The 26,617-nt window shown below is 39.6% G+C and overlaps 1 protein-coding gene across 1 annotated transcript in view; it reads left to right on the top strand.

Moving 5' to 3' along the window:
* Window positions 1-11,072, top strand: part of SAMD12 (sterile alpha motif domain containing 12) — a 431,264-nt gene extending 420,192 nt beyond the window's left edge. The window contains exon 5 of the mRNA XM_031013912.3: window positions 2,865-11,072. Coding sequence (XP_030869772.1) covers window positions 2,865-2,887 — 23 coding nt within the window. The 3' untranslated portion in view covers window positions 2,888-11,072. The remainder of the gene's footprint in view (window positions 1-2,864) is intronic.
* The last annotated feature ends 15,545 nt before the right edge of the window (window positions 11,073-26,617 follow it).

Below are 26,617 nucleotides of genomic sequence, written 5' to 3'. Positions count from 1 at the left end.
CTTTTCTTTGGCCATCCCTTTTCCCAATGCCCCACTCATTATGGCCACCACTGTCCCAAACCTCCTATGTCACCCTCTAAACCTTCAACTTGTCTCTCTGTGGCTTCTAGTTCTATTTATATTCATGTCTTGCAGGAGTATCTTGTTGCTCTAATATAAATTCATTTTAGCCTCTGATTTTTTTTTTTTTTTTGGTACTCTAATAGGGCCCTTCATCGTGCTTATTGGGCTTGTGGATAAACACGGAAGTCTACTCAGAAGATGGGATGGGAAAGGCTCAGAATATTTCTATGTTCCTCCCTATCACTCCTGTATGTCACTAGAGGGGGACACACCTAAGTCTGGTGTATTTGTTTGTTGTCGTGCTGCTGTTAAAGACATACCAGACTGGGTAAATTATAAAGAAAAAGAGGTTTAATTGACTCACAGTTCCACGTGGCTGGGGAGGTCTCACAATCATAGCAGAAGGTGAAAGTCACATCTTACATGGGGGCAGGCAAGAGAGAATGGGAGCCAAGGAAAAGGGGAAACCTGTTATAAAACCATCAGATCTCATGAGACTTATTCACTACCACGAGAACAATATGGGGGAAACTGCCCCCATGATTCAATTATCTCCCACCGGGTTTTCCCCACAATGCGTGGGAATTATGGGAGCTGCAGTTCAAGATAAGATTTGGGTGGGGACACAGCCAAACCATATCATTTGGATATAGCTTTGATCCTTACTAGCTGTGTGACCTTGGGTTAATAATACTTCTGGGCTTCAATTTCCTAATCTATAAAATGGGAATAATTCTACATATCCTGAGAAGAGGATTGGGCAACCATAAGGGAAAGTGCTCTAAAGTATACCGCACTCCGCTTACATCCGTGGTTATAAGTGCTTTTTTAATATCCTAAGATTAGACATATCTGCTTTCTCTCAGCTACTAGAGACCATTGTAGGAAACATGGTTATTTAAAGAAGCAGTAACTATGATGAACCTAGTTATCAACTCATGACTCAGGTTCCAAAGTATAATAATTAATTAGGGCTTACTCTTTATTATCATTATTCTTTTTTAAAATTGTATTTTATAGGTTATTCATTATTTTCCAAGGTCACACATTTTCTGGATCTGATTTTAGCCAAGTCTCAAGGATGGTACACTGTGTCAAGTTCCTAGAAATCAATGTTGTTCTTTCAGGCTGTACTGCCCTCCTAGCAGGTCAACCTGGACAGGATCTTACGCACATTGGTGTTTATCCCCCTTTCAAAATACTGAAGTGTTTCTCTTAATGAAATTACAAAGTATTTATTTTCAAGGTAGTATTAGTAAGTGAAAACAATCATGATGCTTTAGTTAGTCATGGGGCAATCCTGCAACCCTGTGAGCCTAATTTTTGTTGTTGTTTTGCAAAATACTATGATGACAGTAATAAAAATTCTAGGGCCTTCATTTTCACATACAGTTCTTTTCTATGCATATATATAAGCTTTATATTGTAGTATATCATAACTATTTCCATGTTGCTACATAATCATAATCATCATAATTAGTATTATTTTAATGGCCATGTAATTATCCATCTTGTTAATGTACCATAATTTACTTAACCTAAATCTTCAACAATAAGAGAGTGGTTGCTTCCAATTTTTCCTCTATGATAAATAACCTCTAGTTTACCTGTTTGTGCATATAGCTTCTTTCTTTTTTTTAGATTATTTCCTTAGGATATACTCCTAGGAATGGAATTACTACATTTAGGCATATGCATTTTTAATAATTTTTGAATAAATTGACATTATTTTTCCAGTTGACAATGCCATCAACAATAATAGTATTCTGCTTTCAATACAACCTATCAGAAGTATTATTATTTGATATTTAATACACTTACATAGTACCTTTTATTTTTTCATTTTCTCAAAAATAGCAAATGTTAATCAAACACTTGCTTACAAATAGTGCGTTCTGTCATGTTTTGAAAAGCCAGTTAGTTAGATTTGAGAGCCAGGTTTGAAAACTGAGGTAGATTTTTTTTTCTTTTGCATCAAGAATACCTGCTGTGCTTCTCTCCCATTGTCTGATAGTTTTGTGTATTAGAAACTAATACTGATATTTTTCTGAGCAAAACATTCCATTGTACTCATATAATAATTCTTGAAGACCCATGTATAAGGAACTGTAGGGAGTACCCAAATAAAATAACGGGAACTTTAGACAATTTAAATTAGAACACTCAGGAAAATACATTAATATTTTTATACTAGCACTCCCAAGCCCAAAAGCAGGGTTGCAATTCAATTAGTTTAATCTCTGGTCCGATTTTAATGACTTTCTCCACCTAGTCTCTAACCTTCCCAGCTAATCTGACTTCGCAACTAGCAAACTCAAGAGCTCCAGCCATTCCGCTTCCAATATTTTTTTTCTAGATTGCATCCCAAGAAATCTTTCTGATAAATGAAACCCCCATCTCTCTCCCACAATAAAATGCTTCACACCATCCCCAATCTTACCTTGCACCAGACCAAGCAAATGCATGAACCTTCATAATACATGAAATGGTTTCCCAAACTGCAGCCCCGTCATAGGGCTGGATGCCAATTCCAGAGATCTGGTTTTGCCCTCCCTTCCAGGCAGCTTCACCTATTTCTCGGTTGGGTGTCTTCCATGCCTTGCCAAATGGTAGAAAAAAAAAATTCATGAATATAAGCCACTGTAAATCCATCCTGGCATTGAGTAACCATTATTCTGACTAGAGCTTTCTCTTTGGCCTAAGGGTGTTAGGGTTTGTTTGAATAAGATAATTGCTACATATCAGTGCCTGGAAACAAAAAGGAAGGAACTTACCATATTTCCCCCTTTTTCTTCTTGCAGCATCATCCGAGGGTTCTCCATAAACACGGTTAGCCTTCCAAGCTGCTGTCCTGCCAGTTGATATGAACATGGCCTGTTCCTCACAGAAAGACTAACCCATGGCACTGCCAGAAGATATCCTTGGATCGTGGACAGATTAACTGGATTAACTGAAAAAAACACCCATTCAGTCAAGATTATGGGTTTTGGAAAAATCTTACTTTGCTGTGGATTTAAAATGAGGTGCATAATATAATGCCAACTCATTCCAAGTGGTCATTGGCAGACCATTAGCTGGAAAATTGCTTCCAGTTTTCATCACTGTGCATAACTCAAGTTCCCTTTGGGGAGCTGTCTGTGCCCTTCACTAGAAGTCCTGTTTTAGCATGGCAACTACTGGATTATTTTATTATGTGTGCAGATGGCATGATGTTTTAGAAAAAAAAATTACAGCAATTCTGCAATCTCAGTGGAAGTGTTCACAATATTATGCCCTGGAAGGAATGTAAACACGTCTCGATTATGTTAGTTATGATGTCTAAAGGTATACTGTCCAACTCTTAAGCACTTTATATGAGAACACTACACCAAGATGAATCAGCACATTCAGCACATGTGAGAAATCAAGTATTTTCTTTTTATTTTTATAAATCTTGGTGGGTTTTTTTTCTGGCTCAGACTGTCCAAGACAAACTCCACTACTAGCATATCCCCAGTTGTTTGTGGTAGGTTGATGTAAATATGGCCACAATACTGTTAGACTTCACCTCCAGATACTTTATTGAACAACTGGTTTACTTCTAGCACCAAAGGGAAGAAGAAGGGGGTCTAGTGATGGTGATATCTTAGCTTGCTTCTTTGTCCACAGGCACTATTGACCACATGAACATACAGGTACTCAAATACAGGAGGCTTCTATTTGGCTCCTCCAAAGGAGGAGTTCCTCCAAGGGAAAAAAGGGGATGGTATTCTTTTAATCAAAGACCATGGTGGATGGATGGTAAGGGCAACAGAATGCAATTCTTTTGTGTGGTCTGACTTTAACACTTCGGAAAAAATTCTAAGTCAAGTTGAAATCACCATTCTCTCAAGAGAGAAACATCAAGAGAGAAACATCAAGTGACCCCACTATGTGCCTAGAGAAGGAAAAAGGTCAAGTCCTATACTAGGTTCCTTACTTAGTGTAGAACCTACTAGTCCCTTGTTAATCCTTTCTGGGATTATACCTGTGACTAATTTTTTTTTTTTAACTATGTCTTACGACAAAGCACAGTCCTGGGAAACCAGTCAACTTAATTATTGCTTGTCTTTGAGCATTAGAGACATGTTCATATTGACTTGCTACATAACACTGTAGCATGTTTTTTCCTGAAAATATCAAGTTGGTTGAATGGAAAGCTCAGCAAAGTATGTTCTGTGTGCCCACTGTCCCAGCCTGGGACTGACGGGCATCAGAGGCTTTGCTTTAAAATATGGGTAACCAGTTCTGGAAGACTTCCAACGCAAGCAAGCTTGGTGTTTTAGGGTGTCTCCAGATACATAAGCATTGTCTGCCTCCGCTCAGGGTCTCAGGAAATACACAGCCCATTGGAAACCACCCCCGCCTGAGATTTGGAAACCTGACGGAAAGGGAGGAAGGTCCAAATGAGTCAGCAGCAGGATGACTCACCACAAGCCTGGCAGGCTGCAGAGCCAGAGAAGGGGGCTTCCAACAAGGAACTCAGAGAAGTTGCAGTCACCACCAAGATCTGGCCCTTCGGCAGGTCAGCACCAGGACTGCCAGGCCCTCTGCAGACCGTAATTCTCTTCACATCTATAATTAGGAGGCCAAACTCCAGCTGCCAACACCCTTGGATACAATATTCCAGTCTCCACTGCCCATCTCATGTGGTTCAGTTCTAATAGCAGGTCTTCTTCCTTTCATTCCTTCCTTTAGTCAGCAAGCATTTGTTGAGCATCTACTATGTGCCAAGCATTGTGCTTGGGCAACAACAGTCCACAAAGCAGACTCCCCACCTGCCCTTACGAAACTGTATCTCCTCCTCCCAAACATTATCACCACCCCACCATTTCCACAATGAAAACTTAATTCAGACAGCATTCTCCATTCTGCCAGAGTAACCTAGGAAGAAGAACATGGCAGCAGACAGATCTTCAGGGAGGAGGCAGCAGAGTGACAGATGGTAAACTGCATCAGGCCACATATTTGCACCTTTCAGATACAGCCAACTCTTCCAGGGCCTAGACTGAACTGGTTGGAGCTCCCCAAAGCAGCATTCAGTTGCTTTTCCTTGATATCCACCCTGGCTACCTATGTTCCCTTTCTTTATATAGGCACAACCATTCACCACTACGCTGGATTATCTAACACTCCAGTTCTATAACTCATCCAGGGGACACACAGTTGAGTCTGATGAAGCCTAAGAACTGCCAGGTGCTGAGATATTGTAACTGGGAATTAAGATTTAGCCAAGGACATTGTGAGACTACTGCTGACTCTCTTGGAAAACTGGACATGCTTTGTAGTGCAAATGTTCACTAAATGATGGTGGTTCATTGTTACTTACTTTGGCCTTTGCAAAATATTCTGAACAATTCAATAAGTAGAGTTTCCTAGTTTGTTTGTTTTTTTAAGTCAAAGGAATGCTGTGAAATTATTGAAAGATGATGGGTGAAGAGGGACCTAGGAGAAGGCAAAATGAAGACCATTAAAGAGCCCCATTGAAGACTGTATCTCTAAAAATGCCTTAATGCCTGGCACATATTCCATATTTGCATATGAACTACTATTCTTTTCCAAACTGTCAACCTCTGTTTGAAATCATTGTGGGGGATAGTTTGGAAACCTGGTGGCATAAAATCCAAGCAGTCAAGAGCTAAACCAGCAAAAAAGAGGAATGACTTCATTCGCAGGCTTTGGCTTCTTTATTATGTGGTGGTCCTCTGTGATCTCCCATGGTTAACTTCAACTGTGCTGTACTTTCTTCCCAAGATGCATGTATGGAATGTTACCTCCTAGAAATCCAGAAATAGTTGTGGTGAGTTTTGTTTGGTAGGAAGCAAGAGGTGGGGAAGTAAAGGATACATATTTTTATGTCTAAGGACTGTAAACTGTTAATGCTTGACTTTTCCTTTTACCTACACCTGTGCTACACCTTTATTAAAAGGCTGACACCCAGACTTGTGCAGGAAAGGCACTCTTGGGAATGAACAGCAATGAATAATTATGAGACTTTCCATGGTGCCAAGGGGATTCACTTATTTCCACTCCAGAACTGAATATGCAGAGCATTGCCAGTCCTGCTAGTGTGAAAAGCAAATTACTTCAATAGTTTGAGACGTACCTAGGGGAAGAGAGATCCTATCAACTTTCTTTGCGGGTAGTGGCATACCTTCAAATCCTTGCTCAGGCTCTGTGAGGTGTGCACCCGCAGATTTCACTTCTACCTCCGGAATCCTGGCAAACAAGCCAGGAATCTCCCCAGAGTCACTTCGCAGTTGCTCAGAAAGAGGCTAACGGTCCTTAGTCCTGAGGAAATTCTGCCATTTTTAACATTCAAGGAGAAAAGGCGTATCAGCTGTACGTGAGAATATCAACTAAGGATAAAAACCTCTAATGGATCCCCCTTGTTACTTGCAAATGCTTTCTTTGTCTGCAAATGTCACATAATTGATTTTGGATAGGAACAACAAAAGTCTCAAGGAAGTGAAGTATTTAATACCCCCCTTAGCACTTTACTTTCACCAAAACCTCCTCTTTCTAGTACATTAGCAGTTTTGTTCTTTGTGATGTTTTCCTCTACATTCTTTAGAATAATTTTGTTACTTGACAACTAGACTTGTCAATCGTCTTAGACTCTTTTTAAAAATCTAATCTTTGAAAATGACACAAATTCCTTTATTGCTTTAAGGCTGTTTTTATTCACCCCTCCCACAGCCCCCTCCACTGCACTTTTTTGTTTTTTGTGGGGATTTTTTTCTTTCATCTCTCTTCTTTTAACATGATGCTGTGGGTAGTTTTCAAGAATTCTATAAAGAACTCAACAAAAAGTGTATTCGTTACCTTTTTTCCCCAGTCCTAATATTTCTTCTTAAGCTTGATCTTGGTGAAAACTTGTTGCCCAAAAAGCAGTGATGTAGGGATTAATAACGCTGACCAGTCATCTGGAAGATTAATTAATCCCAGTGCAGCCCTGAGATCAGGAAGGAGGACAGGCCAGGAGATGTTTCTACTCCAGGCACCACTAAGGACTCTATTTCAAAGGCAGATCCTGCTCCTTAGTCTTTTTAGATCTGAATCTAATCCTGAATCCAGAAAATTATCCTATGAATTCTGGTTTATCAACGCACATGATTCCTGGCACCACTGCATAGCTTCAAGGTAAAAGAGAGCCTTGTTTCCATTATTTTGCTATGGTGGCTTTTGGGAAGACAGAGAGCATTCTTTTGAAAGCGGGAAACTTAAGGAAAAGTTGGCCAAGTGCACAGGAAAGTTCTACCACACCTTAATATAAAGAACAAAATAGATGCTTCTCATTTGGGGAAAGTAGCTAAAAGGACAGTAACAGTACTGATGGCCTTCTGGCCATCACCTTAGCTCCACAGGGAAAATTCTGGGTGAGAGCAAGCACTGTTTCTAAAATCTAAATTTTTTCAGGTGAAATTTACCAGCAACAAATGTAAAAGGGAACTGCCATCAGGCATAGAGCTAGTTTTATACTTCCTGCCTAACGGCAAGATGACTGAGACATGACTTCCATGGAACAGCAGAAAATGGATGCCAAAGATGTCATAAAACTGAAGTTCAGTTTGCCATGTAAGGCTATTTAAAAACCCTGATGCACTCCAAGCATTCTTCCTTCAGAGCTTTCCTCCTACAATTATATCAAGCACAAGAAGGCACCAACAGCATATACTTAATGTAATGTAAAAGTAACCATATGACTTGTGTTGAATTACCATTGGCTGGTTGACATAATAAGTGTCATAGATATTTAGACATTATTTCTGATCATACAAAATTATTTTCATAATTTCATATTCTTTTCAATTTTCATAAATTGGAGCCAATGGTTTGGGAGGTTTTTTGTTTGTTTGTTTGTTTGTTTAGTTATTTGTTGCGTTGTTGTTTTCCAAACCTCAGATATTTTGAGAAGCCTTAGAAAGGCTCTTAAGCCCAGGCCTTTTTGCCTCCTGTGGAGAGTATTAATAACAGCCCTACTGATGTGAACTTCAAGGAAGGGGGCTATTAAATTAATCCAACACTGGAGATACTAATACCTCAAACAATTAAAACACTGAAGACTCTGCTGGTTGCCTTCCACATTGTTTATAACCTTTTTAAATTCAGTCATTTGGATCAAGAGAAATAAATGGTTGGTTTCATATGGCTTTTGCCACATTAGCACAGACACAGCTACCAAATGTAGAAGTCTAGACTGAGTGGATGCATGAGAGCAAACAGATCTGTAATATGATTGCATTTAATCACCGCCACCGCCCAAATTCTGTAAAAATATATTCAAATATGTAATGCTAAAAAAAATTCAAAACAGGAGACTCTTACTAGATCATGCTTTCACTTAGGGTAGGATAACTGATCTTGAAGATAACCTCATAGAAAAATTTGCTGGCTGAAATGCCCAAGGCACCTCAGGGTTGGTCCTGTCCTATTCCACAAACTGATCATGGTCTTCTCCCATCTTCTCAGAGGAGTTAGCCTGGCCTCTAAAATAGCACAAATGCCATGAAATTATCTTTCTAAACTCTATAGAGACTTCCTATCCAAGTATAATTCCAAAAATATGATTTGAGTTTGAGCATGCCTGTGGTCCTTGATTCTATGATCCCTAAATCAGTTCTGCTTTTCTCTCTCTCTCTCTCTCTCTCTCTCTCTCTCTCTCTCTCTATATATATATATATATATATATATATATATATATATATAATCTCCAGTATTTTTTTTCAACCACAATTAAGTGCATTTAGCGTGTTAACATTGGGAACTGCCTGCTGGCTCTATGTCTACTTTTGACAATGCCTATGTCCAGATACCATACAGTGCATTTGAGAGAGGACCAAGGTTATGTTTTCCCACATACCAGCTGCTGCAGAGGTTTCGAAGTGCCTGACCCAGTTCTTTTTCACATCAAAAAGGCCTTCGGTTGCAGATGGAAACCTTAAAGATGAATGTAGAGTGGGGGAGGAAATTCATGTTTGAATGCTGAAACACTTGTCTTTTTTAGTTTTATTCAATTCCCACCTCAGATCACCAGAAAGGGAGGCCTCTTTGGTGGGTGTTGGCCCTCACTGGGGGTAAAAGGGGTTCTATTTGCTTAAACTCATGCTCGTAGGCAATTTTAGGGCTCTCTGGGGCTCTGAATGGTTTCTCCACCACCACCTTTCTTCCACCAGTAGAAAGATGTTGTCCTTACAAGGCCATGTCTGAGAAGACCATGGTTTAACTAGTAAAAGAAGCTCACATTGCAGAGAGCTGAATAATACCAGGCTCTTGACTTTGTACTGTGTGTCGCAGTCATGATTGGGACAGAAGGAACCAGTCTGCTGAAAAGTCAAGCCAGCACAAATATTTGGAAACTAATTCCACTGAAACTCTTGTATCATTAAATCATACTATTGTAGTTTCAGTTAATGTAATTATTTAATATCATTAGGCACTAAATAGCTTTGCACAAAATTTTAGAAAAGATCAATCTTGTAACAAAATTTAATATTAACAGTAAAAAGCACCTAAGAAAAGAAAATATCGATCTGTGGTGGTTTATATACTTGAGTTATTCTTAGAACTTTGTGGAGATTGACACTGCTCTGATAAAAAGGAAGAAAATGTTTTGGGTTCAAGAATGCTAGACTAATAGAAATAGCCCAGTCTCTCTGGGCCACTGCTCTTCAGTCTGGGGTGCTCTCTGTCCCTCCTTAGCAGATGGGGTTGTTTGGAGGCTAAAATGAGCTAAGGGAAGAAGCTATCCTGTGCCTCCAATATCCCTTATGTGTAATTAGAGTGCCGATCTGGGCTGCAGGCTTTATTCAATGATTCCTTTCCCTTACTTGAGGCTTTCTCTGTAGAGCTGTTATTTCTGAGCCTCCATTCTCGGATTTACAAAGGAAACAGAATGATGAAGAAGTAACAATCAGCATTTTACACACACGCACACACACACACACACTTTTTCTAATATATGAGGCTAGTCTGCAGAGTCCACAGCCAAGGTGTCCATTTATTTCCACTTCTTCACCTCCCAAAGATTTAGAGCTCCATGATCTACCAAGGTGAAGACTGCCAATCCCAGGTTGGAGAAGACCCATCAGAGTGTGGAGGTGCCAAACTGAGAGGCACAGGAAGCAGACAGCCACATCAAACTTTTTTGATGAACTACTGCAAATTGGTGTTTGTTCTAGGAAAGAAAGAGGAAGAAAAATTACACAATGTGAATTGAACATAAGAACAGTGCTCTTTATAGAGTATGAGAAGGGAGGATGGGGAAGAATCTGATTAAAAAAATGATTCATTCCTTCACAGACACTAACAAACATGGCTAAAAAGCTCATGTCAGAACACAGAAGCCTAGGTAGATGGTTGACATTTTTATAACTTCCTTAAGTGAGTAGTTAAACCAGCAGTCTTAATTCTGTTGGTCTCCCAAGAGTGTTTAATTACATAAGTATTACCTGTATTCATTTCCCACAACTGTTGGGTTTTTCTTTCTTTCTTTTTTTTTTTTTTTTTTTTCCTCTGTGCATCCTAGAAAAACTCCCAGGACTAGACTTAGGAGGAGGCAATCAAGTTATGTGGTAAAACAAGAGTGCCTTTTCTGTTGGATATCCACTTTAGTTTCCTGGCTTCCAGGGCATAAGATGTTTAGAAACTTTTTTTCTCTAAACGTAAGAATTATTGTGTACCACAATTTTGAACCACCGATTTCCATATCTTCAGCAGCTATCAACTTGCCAATTCCCTTTGGGTCTCCTTTGTATATTCTTATGTTTCCTTCTGTTTCCAGTTGTCCTCAAAAAGAGTTGAGGGGGGCATGACTCTTATAAAGTGGATAAAAATGAAACTGTACAGATGTTTGCCTCCCTTGTATCTGTGAGCATGATCTCTATCAGGCTGGAAAATCTGCTTTATCATTTTGTATATTTGACTATTTTGTATTCAGCATTACTTGACTCCTTATGTGCATGGCAATGTATTAAAATGTGGGATTTCTATTACCGTGTAAAAGCGTTTTGATTCTGATTTTCAACATATATCCTTGGAAAAAATTACATTAAACTTTTCTATTTTCTTCAGCTCATCAGCTTGCAGAAGAAAAAGAAAAGTTAACAGCATTTCACTTTCCCTGTGTTAGCTAATGATGCAATTCATGGTGGAAAATTGTCCTCAATTATGCTGTGTTTCTTAGAGAAATAATATATATGAAATGAATTGATGGCCTCCCTATGGCTCCCAGCACACAGAATTCCCCCAGCCCCAAATCCCACCAGCATAATTGCAATGACTGGTGAACTCTTTAGTGTCGAGCACAGCTGGATGAGAGATGCAATTCTCTTCATCCCTCAGACATGGTAAACACACTAGGAAGAGATGGGACAACAGATCTTGGCCCACCAATTTCCTCTCACCCCAGAGAGTCTTATGTGCTAATAATAGTATGATTGATGGTATTTCCCAGCACCTCCTGCTCCATCTCTCTAAGATGGTGGCCAAATGTAAGCTATCAGTATTTTATCAATAGAAATACTGACCTTCAAATAACATCTGCCCAAGAGACTCAGATAAGAAACCAGTGCTTCCAGACAGATTTGGCATAGCCAGCCTCTAGTGCGGCAAACATCCGCAATACCCTCCACACACCTCCATGTATTGTTAAAGGGCCATTTTTCTCAAACTTAAAAAAAAAATCCCCTGAATAATATGATACACCAAATATAAAAAATTGACCATTTTCCTGCTCTAAACTACCATTTTCACCCTTCCTTTTGTCAAGGAGACATCATAATGAGTACTTATAGACACTCTGACTTTACCGAATATGATGAATTGTCTCAACCAGTACAGGAGAAACACTTCTTTCCCAGAAAGGAAAAAAGCACTTATAAACTGCATAAAAAAGAAAGGAGACACCCATTGCCTTTTTTATTATATGCTTACTGTAAATCTAGTGTTTGTTTGGTTTTCTGAGAAAGGTTTCCAAAAGTAAAACCTGTGATAACCTTTTAGGTTAGCTTACTGACTCCACGTATAAATCTTCCAAATCTTTTGATATAGCTTGCAACCATAAAAGCACAATTTTCTCCTACTTCCTCTACTTAAAAGATTTTGAACTTGGAAAATGGAGCCACCTTTTTGTCAGTTAACCTTTTTAGAAGATGGTAAAGCCAGAGCCCCCAAACAAAATATTCTCTTTGTCTTAACCTTTTGGGATCATTTCTAACTATTTCTTCTCTTCCTGTCTCTTTCTCTTATGATTTTCTTCCTTTGTTAGTCCTCTGCCTTTAACTTACCTCTCTCTTTTGTAGGCTTGTCTTAAAACCTTTCTGCACGTGCCTTTCTCTTCCTCTATCTCATCTCCTTCGCCCTCCCTTTTTCTCTCCCATCTCTCTCTCTCTCTCTCCCTCTCTCTCTCTCTCTCTTCCAACCCATTTACCCTTCTCCTTCCTTCTTTTTAGGGTAGAGCAGTTATCTGTCTTTGTATCCCCATCTCTTGGCACATTATAATTGCTCAACCTCATAGTTGCTCAACATCATAGTTGCTCAACAAATGTTAGGTGCCATGAATTAAACTTGGTGCCATGTTTTTTCTGGCTTATATTCCTTCTGCCTACTGAGCCTAGCAACCTCTGCAAACACTTCATTAAACAAATCAACTCATAGTAATAAAGACTACACCAGATGTGTTTTCTGAGGTAGGTGAAAGCTTTAGTTAACATGTTCTCCCCAAACAAGGAGTAGGCAGATTCTCCTATATATCACTTTGCCAATACAAAGAAAAGCCTTCCTGTCATCTCAGCATTTGGGTAACTCATGATGCCTGGGGTAAACATTGTAGCTATGTTTTGATCAAAGACAGTGATGTCTGTGAGAAGTTCAGTTGAGACCACCAAAATAATTTTTCAACCTAAGATTATTCAGAATCTTATAAAATCTATTTTGTGAGACCTAGCAAACGTGAAGTGCAGTGCTGGTTATCTTGTGCTAGAGAAATCCTTAAATGCATTTTAGTTTCCTATTGATCTTTTGCCAAGAGCTGGCTCTGGTTGAGGAGATTTTTTTCTGTTAATGATGAAATCATTAGAATTGTTAATACTTTCTCCAATTTCTATTTATAAGGCATATAGATGTATGTACACTGTAAAATAGCTTTCCCTTATTTTTCACAGACATTGTGCAAATATTGAAAAATTAACTAAAAACAAGCTTTAATAAAGACAACTGCAATCACATTTTTGTGTAGCACTGGGGAAATACAAAGTGGGACTAGATCATGAGAATTGTATATAGTTGTTTCACAAGTTGATGATGTTCCCTCTCTCACGAGAAGTTGAAAAGTTGACAGGGTTCTATTTTTCCATCATATATCTCTCCTTTTAGTAGTGTAACCCAAATATTATTAGGTTCCCATGGCCCAGTGTCTGCAGGAAAGTTCAAGAGGGGAATAAGAATGCATACGAAAGCATTGCAAGATTTTACTTTGTCCTTCATGATACTTCCAAAACCGAGTGTGTGGGTGGAGATGTGGGTATGAGTTACACAGAAAATATCTTAAAATCCTACTTCCCATCTATGCTACCCTCATTATCCTCCACCCAAAGGCAGCTGCTTCCTTCCGTTTTAACTCTTCTCTCTCTCTCAGGAAGAACCTTGTAAATCTCAACCCTTTTCCATATAACTTTCCCACTTCTGCCTCTCCAGCTCGGCTTTTCTATCCTTGTCATGATTCTCCCTTTCAAAATCATTAAAACAAAACTAGTAAACATTGAATTTTTCTTTAGTGAGAAAAGAAGAAAAAGGGATATGATAATACTATATTTTTCTTAATGATTTTCTTTATCAATTTTTCTTAGTAATTCTTGCCCCAGGGCTGTGAAATTGATGACTCAAAAAAAAAAAAATGGAGGGTAACAGAAGGTTAATTTGATTGCCATTGATGGTTTAAATTCTAGTTCCAGTAAGTAAGCCTTGTGGGGCTTGAAATCTTTTCATGTTTTAACAAACATAGGTGGATCTTGTGCCATTTGTCCTATGTGCCAAGAACTGTTCACCTTACTGGTCTAAGTATTGTTGATTCAGAAATGAATGATATTTTTCCTGACTTTAGAGATCTTACACACTAAGAGAAATAAGCAGCTCAACTAATAACTTCTTCTTAAGTAGCCTATATTAAAATGAAAATATCTCTGGAAGGATAACTTAATACCCATTTATTCCCAGATGTTGGGGTTGGGGAGAGATGCAAGAATGTTCCATAATCAAGTCAGCTCTGAAAATATGATATATGTACTTTACCCTTGTCCTAGAGACTTGGGATGCCTATTAGCACATTAAAGGCTCTGAGAAGTCTTGCAAGAAATAATCATACACATTTGTTCAGTGTAGCACTTTCAAAGTTCATTCAAGCATCAACTGTTTTCCCCCAGAGAATACCAATTTACAGCCCATAGAACAAACACTTTTGGAAATACTGTTCTAGACCAACCAGTGCTTCGTGGCAATGTTCTTTCAAGCAGGCGAGTGTGCAGACCCTCAGGAAAGAAGTGGTGCCACAGATGGACCCCCTGAGAGGGAGATGGAGACCTGGGGTATAAAAAGTGGGCTAAAAACAAACCTGCCACTTTCTATTAATGAAAATAATTACAAAACAGCTACTACATGTTCAACCCCATTAGCCTATCACATCCCAGCCCTTTCACCAGCCATGGATGGAGAAGGGGGAACAGTTGCATAACCTTGGACAAGGCTCATATCTCTCTATATTTCAACATTCTCTTCTGGAATATTAGGGGTTTGGAATAGATGGACTCCTATAATCCCTTTGTAGCACACTACTTCAGTTCAGTTCTAATTTTGTACAATCTTATCCTCAGCTTTGCTTTTAAAGTAAGCACATAATTATTTTGCAGCAACTTGGATGGAGCTGGAGGCCATTATTCTGAGTGAAGTAACTCAGGAATGGAAAACCAAATATCATATGTTCTCACTTTTAAGTGGGAGCTAAGCTATGAGGATGCAAAGCCATAAGAATATATAATGGACTTTGGGGACTGTCAGTGGGAAGGGAGAAGGGGGTGAAGGATAAAAGACTACATATTGGGTACAGTTTACACTGCTCAGTTGATGGGTGCACCAAAATCCAAGAAATCACCACTAAATAACTTACTCATGTAATCGAAAACCACCTGAACCCCAAAATCTTTTGAAATAAAAAATTAAATTTATTTAAAATAAAGTAAGCACATAATTAGAAAATCTAGAAGCTTCTAATACACCATAGTTCACTTTCCTTCTTAATTCTAAAGGGTATGTTTTCATTTTACAAATAGTTTTGTCTCCCAGGTGTTATAGAAGCAGTTTTTCAAAGAAAACAAAAATTCGGACCACAATTAGAGCAATGATACAAGCACATAGGTCCACAGTTGGTAACTTCATCAACACAAACAGGTATTGATTTTTTTATTGGTTAAGCCAAAAATCTTTAAAGATTATTCTTGGATACAATGGAATCAGGAAAAAAGAAGTCTTTCAAATATTTCAAAGAAAAGAACAAATGGTATCAAACTTGACACTCCCTTTGATGACACTCTATTAAAAAATTAAATTAGGGGAATTAGAGAGAGGGTGAATTCAGAACTATATTTTAAAGAGGGAGCCAGGCTCAGCAGGCTCATGCCTGTAATCCCAGCACTTTGGGAGCCTGAGGCAGGTGGATCACCTGAGGTCAGGAGTTCAAGATGAGCCTGGGCAAGATGGTGAAACCCTGTCTCTACTAAAACTACAAAATATTAGCCAGGCATGGTGGCGGGTACCTATAATCCCAGCTACTCCAGAGGCTGAGGCACAAGAATTGCTTGAACCGGGGAGCCGGAGGTTGCAGTGAGCAGAGATCACGCCACTGCACTCCAGCCTGGGTGATAGAGTGAGACTCTGTCTCAGAAAAAAAAGAAAGAAAGAAAGAAAGAAATTATTCAGAAAGATCTTCTGCCTAACTCTTAAATAATGACATTTCTGGGAGTGTGTTTTTGTGTTTGTGTGCACATGTGGTACATACACACAGTGATGGAGGTGGAGGCAGGAGGGAAGAGGGAAGAGACTGGGAGAGTTTCAAAGACCTAATTCCCATTTGGTCAGGTTTACTTCATCTCTGACCCTGGACACGACAGATACATCCCTGCCTTTGTTTTCGTCTTGTATTCATTTCTATTACATTGCCAAATCATTAAATGATGCTGCTCTGTGAAAATAAAATCCTTTTTTAAAGGTTTTATATATTTTTTTTATTTCATTTTGAAAAACAAAGGTTGTTATAATGAGAATCAGTCCTGGTGAGTATGTGATATTGGTCTCTGAAATATGATTTAATTTCCTCTAACAAAGACAGTAGCTCCATTAATTGAGTGCTTACTTACTATGGGTCAAATATTCTTTACATCACCTCACTTAATTCTAACAATATTCTGTTGGATATTATCGTTTCCCTGGAGGCCATTATTCTAAGTGAAGTAATTCAGAAATTGAAAACCAAATATCGCATGTTCTCACAAGTGAGAGCTAAGCTATGGGTATGCAAAGGCATACAGAGTGGTATAATGGACACTGGAGTTTCAGAAGGCGGGAGGGTGGGAGAGGGGTGAGGGATGAAAAACTCCCTACTGCGTACAATGTACACTACTTGGGTGATGAGTACACTAAAATTCCAGACTTCCCCACAATACAATTTATCCAGGTAGCCAAAAACCACTTGTACCCCTAAAGCTACTAAAATTAAAAATAATAATAATAGTAAGATATTATAGTTCCCATTTCACACATAAAGAAATTAAGGCTTAAAGGGATTCAATTATTAGGCCATATCACAGAGCTAACCCAGTTATTTCTGACTGGGAAACATAAAAATCTCAACCATTAAACTGTATATCCATGTATTGAGCACCCACTATACACAAAGCACTATGCTAGACAATGAATCCCTTGCCTAACTGGTCCTTAAACTCTTCAAGATCACAGGTACTTTGAAAACACTGCTGAAAGCTATGCATGCTCTTTTCAAAAAATGTACCCAATGCACAAACCTTGGCATACCTTTTCAGTGGATTCAAGAAATTTCTGAACCCATCTCATCTTAAGAACTCCTACTTTAAAGAATTGCACAGAATTCAGTTGGTGAAGAAGATATGATAGAAGAAGAAATGTAGCCAGCAATGACTTGGCCTTCAAGATGCAGCAAAGTTCCTCTCACAGGAAAAGGGGAAGTGGTCATGATTTATTCTACAAGTACTTATTGGGTGCCTCCCTTGTGAGGCCCTGGGAATACAACAGGAGATTGTACAAAGTCCTGTCTTCATGGAGAATACTGCCCAGGAAAGGATGTAGGTAAGTGAGCAGGCATTTGATTTGGAGTCCTCATTCTGCATTTTTGTATTCTTTGATGCTTCTAAGAGTATCCAAAAAACTAGCTAATTCAATATTGGGTGTTTATAGTAAAGATATTGCTATTGCATAATTTCTGTCCCCATGTGTGAAGTTGAAGATATAATGAACATTTCTGTTAACAAAAATATTTTTCCTATTCCCTTTGGAGAAAAGGAAGCAAATACACCTATTCTTTCAAACACCATTCCAACATCTGTCTTCCAAAATTGGTATTAATGTATGCTATGTCTTTTTGTGCTGTCCCTCTCAAAATTTTAAACACCCTTTTTTGTTCAATGTGTTACTCAATTTAACTTATATTGGGGTGAGATGGCTTTAGTAGGAAACCAAGTAAATACCCAGTGCCCTCATATGGTATAATTTCAGGCTCATCAAGTTTTTTTTATGTTTATTCAAGAGCTTTTATTTATTCATAACTCATTTATTTCCACGAAGTAGTTGTGGCAATTCATAAGAAAATATACTATAAAATATAAAGCTATAAATAAACAAAATTCAGGACCAGAGAAAATGTAGCATCGTTAGAAGATCAAGACAAGGATATAGGCATAGCCTATACACTTTGGTCATCTTTATTAAAAAAGAAGCCATAAATTTCATGCCAACCTTACAGGCCATCATAGTGATTTGATACAGGATTTACAACATCCGTAAAAATAAACATGAATGTATAATGGAGAATAATGCAAAAATCATGTGAATGTTTAAGAACTGTGCTGAGGGCTATGCCTTCAATACCTAAGAATATAAGCTCAGTCTTCTCTGATGATGGGAGTGAAAAAGTTGTAGATGTATCACCTTAGGAGACGTCAAGTTTTCCTTTCCATGTAAGTCTGAGAAAAATTTCTTAATGTCTCTTTATAGGTGGAACCCCAAGTGAAGCAGTAGACAATTTCCCTGCAGCATATGCAATAAAGGTTTTCAAATATCTGTTTCTTATGATGCCCCTCCGAGGCAGCAAATGACAGAGACTACTGCAGCCAAGTGGAAAAAAAAATTCTGTGGGGTCCAAACTAATGTGGTCTCAGTTTATGAGCTCATCAAATCTTAAGGTTACCTAAAGGACTGAGAATAAGGAATAAGCAAAATACTGTGCTCATGACTAAAGCCCTCTAGCAACCAACCTCAGCTAGAATAGCAATTACGTTTAGAGCATTTGCAATTTGGCAGGTACTTCAATGCACTGTTTTATTTAATCCTTCTAATAACTCCCAGGCAGGGGCATTGGTCAGGACTCTTTCAGCTGCTAGTGACTAAAGCCCAACTCAAACTACCTTAAGCAGAGAGACAGAAAGAGAAAGATTTATTGGATGATGTAATAGAGAAAAACCAGGGCTGGATGGGCTGTTTAGCTCAGTCTCTTAGTATGCACAAGTGGTGCTTTCTTCCATGAATAGCAAAGACGACATCTCACAGTCCCAGCCTTATGCAGAAAGAGACCCTCTCTCATGACATCCACCTGTCCTGAAAATGGACCCTGATTGCCCATTTTGGGGTCACATGCTACACCTTGGCCCAGTCGGTGTGTCCAAGAAGATGTGGCTCTCTAATTGGCTGCCCTGTTGTGGGGAAAGTGGATCCCCAGATTGACAGCAAAAGGATCTCATGGAATTTTGAGGTGGCAGCAGCGTTCAGAAGGAATGTATGCAAGGCAGACAAAAATATGACAGTCCTTACAGTGAGTATTATGACCTCCACTTTATAGATGAGAAAATAGAGGCCCAAAATAGCAAGTGGCAGAGCCAAGATGTTATTGTGAATCCAACATTAGTCATAAGAGGTTAGATTGTGCTATGGTAACCAGAAATAAAACTTAAAATTTCAATAGTTTAACTGAATGTGGTGGTATGCACCTGTAGTCCCAGCTACGCCAGAGGCTGAAGCAGGAGAATTTCTTGATCAAGGTTGTTCAAGTCTAGCCTGGGCAACATAGCAAGACCCCCATCTCTAAAACAAACAAAAAAAATTAATACAAAATTTTAAATGTTTTAATAGCTTAGCACACTGAACCATTAATTCTGGCTTATCTTACATGCCTGACTCAGGTAAGGGTGTAGGGGACTCTGTTCCCCCACAGTACTCAGGCTGACAGTGGAGGCTCTAGAATCTGGAAAACCTGGATTCCAGGCCCATAAGCAAAGGAAGAGAAGGGCATGATGTTGGGTGCAGTGGCTCGTGCCTATAATCCCAGTACCTTGGGAGGTCAAAGCAGGAGGATTACTTGAGCCCAGGATTTTGAGCAAGTCTGGGCAACTTGATGAAACTCTATCTCTACCAAATAGCTGGGTGTGGTGACATGTGCCAATAATCCCAGCTACTTGGGAGGCGGAGCTGGGAGGATTGCTTGAGCCTGGGAGGCGGAGGTTGCAGTGAGCCAGCATCACACCACTGCACTCCAACCTGGTCAACAGAGTGAGACCCTGTCTCAAAAAATAAATAAATAAATAAATAAAGAGCGAGCGAGAGAGAGAAAGGCATGAAACACTCACAGCCATAGCCCACTAGACAGAATGAGCCACATGGCTCTGCCTAACTGCAAGATAGTTAGGAAATGACCCAGGGTCAGCGGGTTGGGGGCAGGAATGAGATAGAAGGGAAAGGTCATGGTGTGTACATGGATATTTGTATTACATATTTTTGGCACATAAATTTCTATAATCCCAAACCTTTGGCTCTCATCTATCGTTTGTCAAACCCATATTCCTTAAGTGCCACAGAAGCAAATGTGAGTAATCACAGTTTCTGGTCAGCCTCTCATCTCACCTGGCCACAGTGAATGAGACACGGATAGATATTCTAGTTCTCCAGCTGATCCTAGGAGAAAAGACAAAGGATTCAGAACACAGCAGGCTTACAAAGCTGGCTAGCCCTGTGCAGGTGTCATTTCAGCCCCCTGACCTCCTCTCAGGAGCCACAGTTCAGCCCCGTCTACTGGGCACTGAGTCCAGCCGAGGGAGCACCAGCTTTAGGCTGCCGGCAACTGGGCTAAACCTCCAAAACAAATGTACTTTGACGCTGAGTGTTGTTTCTGAATTTAGTTCTTCACACGATTTAAACTGTCATCTTCAGTGGCCACGCTAAGCTGCGATAGTAGATGCTGGTCTGGACTCTGAATGCTGCCTCGTGGCCTTTTGCTGTTGCAAATATCTGATGGTATGAAGGGTAATCCAGATTAATCTAGGCTTTGTAAGTACCCACAGTTTTGATCCAAAAATCCTGCCTAGTCCCGTATCTGCGTGAGTCAGATAGTAAACCGCAAACACTCCCTTTTGCCTCTTCTGACCTAAATCAGAATATGACCTAAGTGCTTGGTTGGAATTAGACCTCTTTCACCTGGGCCTGACTCTAGTAATGACTTCATCTTTAAGAGGTAAGGGAGAAAACCTGAGGCCAGGAGGAAAGAGAAAAGGAAGTTTTCCAAAAGAGAGCTCTAAAAGAAGATAGTGCTCTTAATTTCTTCACTCCTCTGCATCTCCTATTCCAAATACTACCCCTCGTACCTGGCCAACCACATCAAGCATCCCTGAAGACTTCCTTGTTTAGAATTCTTTTTTTTTTTTTTTTTTTTGGAGAGGGAGTTTCACTCTTGTTGCCCAGGCTGGAGTGCAATGCTGTGATTTCAGCTCACCGCAACCTCTGCCTCCCAGGTTCAAGCGATTCTCTTGCCACAGACTCCTGAGTAACTGGGATTATAGGCATGCGCCACCACGCCCGGCTAATTTTGTATTTTTAGTAGAAATGGGATTTCTCCATGTTGGTCAGGCTAGTCTCAAACTCCCGACCTCAGGTGATCCGCCTGCCTCAGCCTCCCTACTGGGATTAGAGACATGAGCCACCGCATCCGGCTCCTTATTTAGAATTCTTTACTTTCACGTACGATAATTGTAGAGAAATTATTGACACTCCCCAAGAATTCCAAATGCTTGCATCCATTGCCAGCCATGGGAGGAGGCAGTCCTGTGGACTATAAACAGAAGTGATGATGCCCACCCAACCCCCTGGGCAGAAGCATGAACAGGCAGACGGCCTCATTCTGTGCTTCTCTTCTGAGCATCCAAGGCTACTTTCAGAGCCACACTTGCCAGATGGTGAGGCTACAAAGAAAGAGGTGCCCCATGTACATTAGACTTTACATGAGCAAGAAACAGCTTTTTGTGTGTGTAATCTGTCGAGATTTCAGGATTTGTCTGCTGTGGCAGTTAGCATTAATTATTCTGACCAATTCAATATAAGAAATGTGTGGCTGGGGGCGGTGGCTCATGCCTGTAAAACCAGCACTTTGGGAGGCTGAGGCAGGTGGATCACCTGAGGTCAAGAGTTCAAGACCAGCCTAGCCAACGTGGTGAAATCCCATCTCTACTACAAATACAAAATTTAGCTAGGAATGGTGGTGCTTGCCTGTAATCCCAGCTACTCGGGAGGCTGAGGCAGGAGAATCACTTGAACCCAGGGGGTGGAGGTTGCAGTGAGCCAAGATTATGGCACTGCACTCCATCCTGGGTGACAAGAGGGAGACTGTCTAAAAAAAAATTTTTTTTTTAATTTAAAAAAAAACTTTTTTAATTAAAAAAAAATTTTTTTAATTTAAAAAAACATTTTTTTAATTTAAAAAAAACCTAGTGTTTGAAAAATCATACAATAGGTTTTTATGCTTTGCAGGAAGTACTTTGTCCAAAAGAGCCAAAACTTAGTATATAATTCCTAACTGTCCCTCACTTTTTTCAGATGTTTCTTGCATGCATTTCCATAAGTGTGTCTATGGTCTTTAAGCTTCTTTTCCTTTGCAATTGAACAAAACATTGCTTGGCTTAAAATAAGATTTACCACTTTCGACTGATTAATAACCTCAATTTAGGTTTTAACTACACTAAATGTATGGGGCTTATGCTTGTTAACTCTAGTCTCAAACATTTAGTGTTTTATTTTCCATTTGTTCTTATAAAATAATAAGAAAAACATAAGAAAATACTGTACTCATGGAATTACCCAAATATACCTGGATAGCCAAAACTAAACTGCTGTTTGACAGGTTGGGCCACCGTGTGATGGCTTCAGGTTTTCAGATTTATGGACGTTTCAATTCAGCATAGGAACAGTGGTTGCGAGGTTTCAAGAGAAGTATATGGCAGTGTGGTTAGACCAGATGGGAGCAGATAAACCTGCATGTGTGTCAGCCACCTGGGATTCTGAAAGGGCCTCTTCCTACCACATGCTTGCCCAACTCAGTTTGTTCTCCACATGGCACAGAGAATGATCTATTCAAAACATCAATCAGACCACATTGCTTCTCAGTTTTTAATTTCTAATGGCATCTCCTTTATGTTCATTTTTTTTTTATTTTATGTTTTTAAAAACAGGATCTCACTCTGTCAGCCAGGCTGAAGTGCAGTGGTGTGATCATACCTTACTGCAGCTTCAAGCTCCTGGGATTGAGCAATCCTCCTGCCTCGGCCTCCCAAAATGCTGGGATTACACCCATCTATGAGCCACCGTGCCTAGCTTCCTTCCCAGGCGTTAATCCTCACTGGTGGCTGGGCACAGGGGCTCACGCCTATAATCTCAGCACTTTGGGAGGCTGAGGCACAAGAATTGCTTGAGCCCAGGAGTTTGAGACCAGCTTGAGCAACACAGTGAGACCCTGTCTCTACAGAAGATTAAAAAAAAATTAGCTGGACATGGTGCATGCCCATAGTCCCAGCTACTCAGAAGGCTGAAACAGGATGATGGCTTGAGCCCAGGAGGTAGAGGCTGCAGTGAGCTATGATTGTACCACTGCACTTTAGCCTGGGTGACAGAATGAGATCTTGTCTCAAAAAAAAAAAAAAAATTCTCTGTGGCTTCCCCTTTAGACTTAATACAAAATTCAACTCAACTCATGAGCAGCTCCATAAGCTCTGCATCATCTGCTACCAACTGCCTCTCCAACTTCTCCTCTGGCCAACACTCTTCCTTTGGTTCATGCCCAATTTTGTGATACCTGAAACGCATCCACTCATTCCCATCTTGGGACCTTACTATTCCCCATGCCTAGGCTTATGCACTGCATCACCACGTAACTGTTTCTTTCTCAACACTCTGGTCTTTTTCTCAAATGCCACATCTGTAGAGAAACTTTTTTTCATCACCCAAATAACCACTTTCCCACACAGACAAACAGTAACAAAAACAGCTATGAAGGACATTTATGGGAAAATTGAGGAAAATTGGAATTTCACTCCATGTTAAATACTATTGTTATATACTACAATAGTGGGTTTTTTTAATTTTAGGTTCAAGGGGTACATGTGCAATTTGTTACATGTGTAAATTGTGTGTCACAGGGGTTTGGTGTACCAGTAATTTTGTCACCCAGATAATCAGGATAATACCCAATAGGATGGGTAGTTTTTCAATTCTCACCCTCCTCCCATCCTCAGATAGACTTCATGTTCCTTTCTTTGTGTCCATGTGTCCTCGTTGTTTAGCTCTCACTTATAAGTGAGAACATACAGTATTTGGTTTTCTCTTCTTGCATTAATTCACTTAGGATAATGGCCTCCAGCTCCATGCATGTTGCTGCAAAGGCCATGATATCATTCCTTTTTATGGCTATGTAGTAGTCTATGGTGTATATGTACCACATTTTCTTTATTCAGTCCACCATTGATGAACATCTAGATTGATTCTATATCTTTGCCATAGTGAATAGTGCTGTGATGAACATACACATGCATGTGTCTTTATGATAGAACAATTTATATTCTTTTTCATATTCTTTTTTTCTTTTTTCAGACAGTCTCACTGTGTCTCCCAGGCTGGAATGCAGTGGCACGATCTCGGCTCACTGCAACCTCCGCCTCCTGGGTTCAAGCAATTCTCCTGCCTCAGTCTTCTGAGTAGCTGGGACTACAGGCGCACGCCACCATGCCCAGCTGATATTTTGTATATTTAGTAGAGATGGGGTTTCACCGTGTTAGCCAGGATGGTCTCGATCTCCTGACCTTGTGATCCACCCACCTTGGCCTCCCAAAGCACTGGGATTACAGGCGTGAGCCACCACGCCTGGCCAAACAATTTCTATTCTGTTGGGTATATATCAAGTGATGGGATTGCTGGGTCAAATGGTAATTCTATTAAGTTCTTTGAAAAAATCTCTGAACTGCTTTCCTTTCCACAGTGGCTGAACTAATTTACAGTCCCATCAACAGTGTATACAAGTTCCCTTTTCTCCACAATCTTGCCAGCGTCTGTTACTTCTTGACTTTTTAATAATAGCCATTCTGACCAGTGTGATATGATATATCATTGTGGTTTTGATTTGCATTTCCCTAATGATTAGTGATATTGAGCATTTTTTCATGTTTGTTGGCTATATGAGTGTCTTCTTTTGAGAAGTGTCTTTTCACGTCCTTTGCCCATTTTTAGTGGGGTTATTTTTTGCTTGTTGATTTGTTTAGGTCCCTTATAGATTCTGGATATTAGATCTTTGCTGGATGCATAGTTTGTAAATATTTTCTCCCATTCCGTAAGTTCTCTGTTTACTGTGCAGATGGTTTCTTTTGCTGTGCAAGAGCTCTTTAGTTTAATAAGCTCCCACTTGTCAAATTTTATTTTTGTTGCAATCGCTTTTGGAGTCTTTGTCATGAAGTCTTTGCCCAGGGCAATGTCCAGAATGGTATTTCCTAGGTTTTCTCCTAGGATTTACAGTTTTAGGTTTTACATTTAATTCTTTAATCCATCTTGAGTTGATTTTCATATATGGTAAAACTAGGGGTCCAGTGTCAATCTTCTGCATATGGCTATCCAGTTATACTTATGCCAGCACCATTTATTAAATAGGGAGTCCTTTCCCTATTGCTTGTTATTGTTGGCTTTGTTGAAGATCAGATGGTTGTAGGTGTGCAGCTTTATTTCTGAGTTCTCTAATCTGTTCCATGGGTCTATGTGTCTGTTTTTGTACCAGTTTGAAGTCAGGTAATATGATGCCTCCCGGGTTGTTTTTTTTTTTTTGCTTTACTTCTAAATTTTTTGAAAGTCATATGGCATTGTGATTACACAGGTAAAGATCCTGTTCTTTGGAAATATTTGCTGAACTATTTAGAGATAAAATTCCGTGATATTTATAACTTATTCTAAATGGTACAACAACAAAAACCCACACGTGTACACAAAGAAGTACATAAAGACATGCACACATAGAGGGGAAAAAGAAAGCAAGTATGGCATTTTGTTAATACTGATGGATTTGGGTGATGAGAAAATGCATATTCATTGCATATTTTTTTTTCTGTAGATTTGAAATTTATCAATATAAAATGGGGGAAAAATAAAGTCTTCACCCCCACTTTTTACCTTTTTATCTTGCTTTATTTTGTGCAGTGGAACTAAAATTCTCTGAAATTTTGTATTTCTTTATTTCATTGATTATTTGGATCATCTTCTTCCACTGGAATGTCAGCTCCTGGAAGTGGAGCATTTGCCAGTATAGTATAATGAATCACTTTTTCCCAAGCACCTAGACCCAAACAACACTCAGTTAATAGTTATTGAATAGGTGAATGAATGAATTGCCCACGCAGATACACTTGACCCATGCCATGTCCCAGTCTCCTTAGAAGTGAGTCAGAAAAAGGTGCCTTGAACACCTCTTGTCTCCCAACAACCAAAAGGCCCTCAAAACAACCCCAAAAATCAACAAATCTGAACTGAGTATCCTCACACATCCTGAGGATCTGCAAAAACAGGGAGCCTTCAGTCTCACTGGGGACATTAAACAGGTCCACATGCAACAAATGACTATGACAGCCCTTTTAACTTTACAAAAGCACTTTGGCAAACATTGCCCCGTTGAATCCTCAGGTCAATCCCACAGGATAGGTAAAATTATTAGCCTATTAACAGAGGAGGGGGCCAAAACCCAGAAGGAGCTTGCATGATTTCCCCAAGGTCCAGCACTTTTAACTGGCAGGACCAAGATTTGAACTGTACTGACTCAGAACAATTTTTTCTTTCTACTATACATCAGTCCATCTAAAATCTTATTTAAAATTACTAACAGGCAGTATTTTTAATTGCCAGGTAAGTTATGAATATATATATATAGGCTGGATGTGGTGGCTCATGCCTG

This window comes from Gorilla gorilla, chromosome 7, assembly GCF_029281585.2.
Source record: "Gorilla gorilla gorilla isolate KB3781 chromosome 7, NHGRI_mGorGor1-v2.1_pri, whole genome shotgun sequence".
In the NCBI taxonomy this organism is placed as follows: domain Eukaryota; kingdom Metazoa; phylum Chordata; class Mammalia; order Primates; family Hominidae; genus Gorilla; species Gorilla gorilla.
Note: the sequence above shows the minus strand (reverse complement) of the source record. Positions and strands in the feature narration are given on the sequence as shown.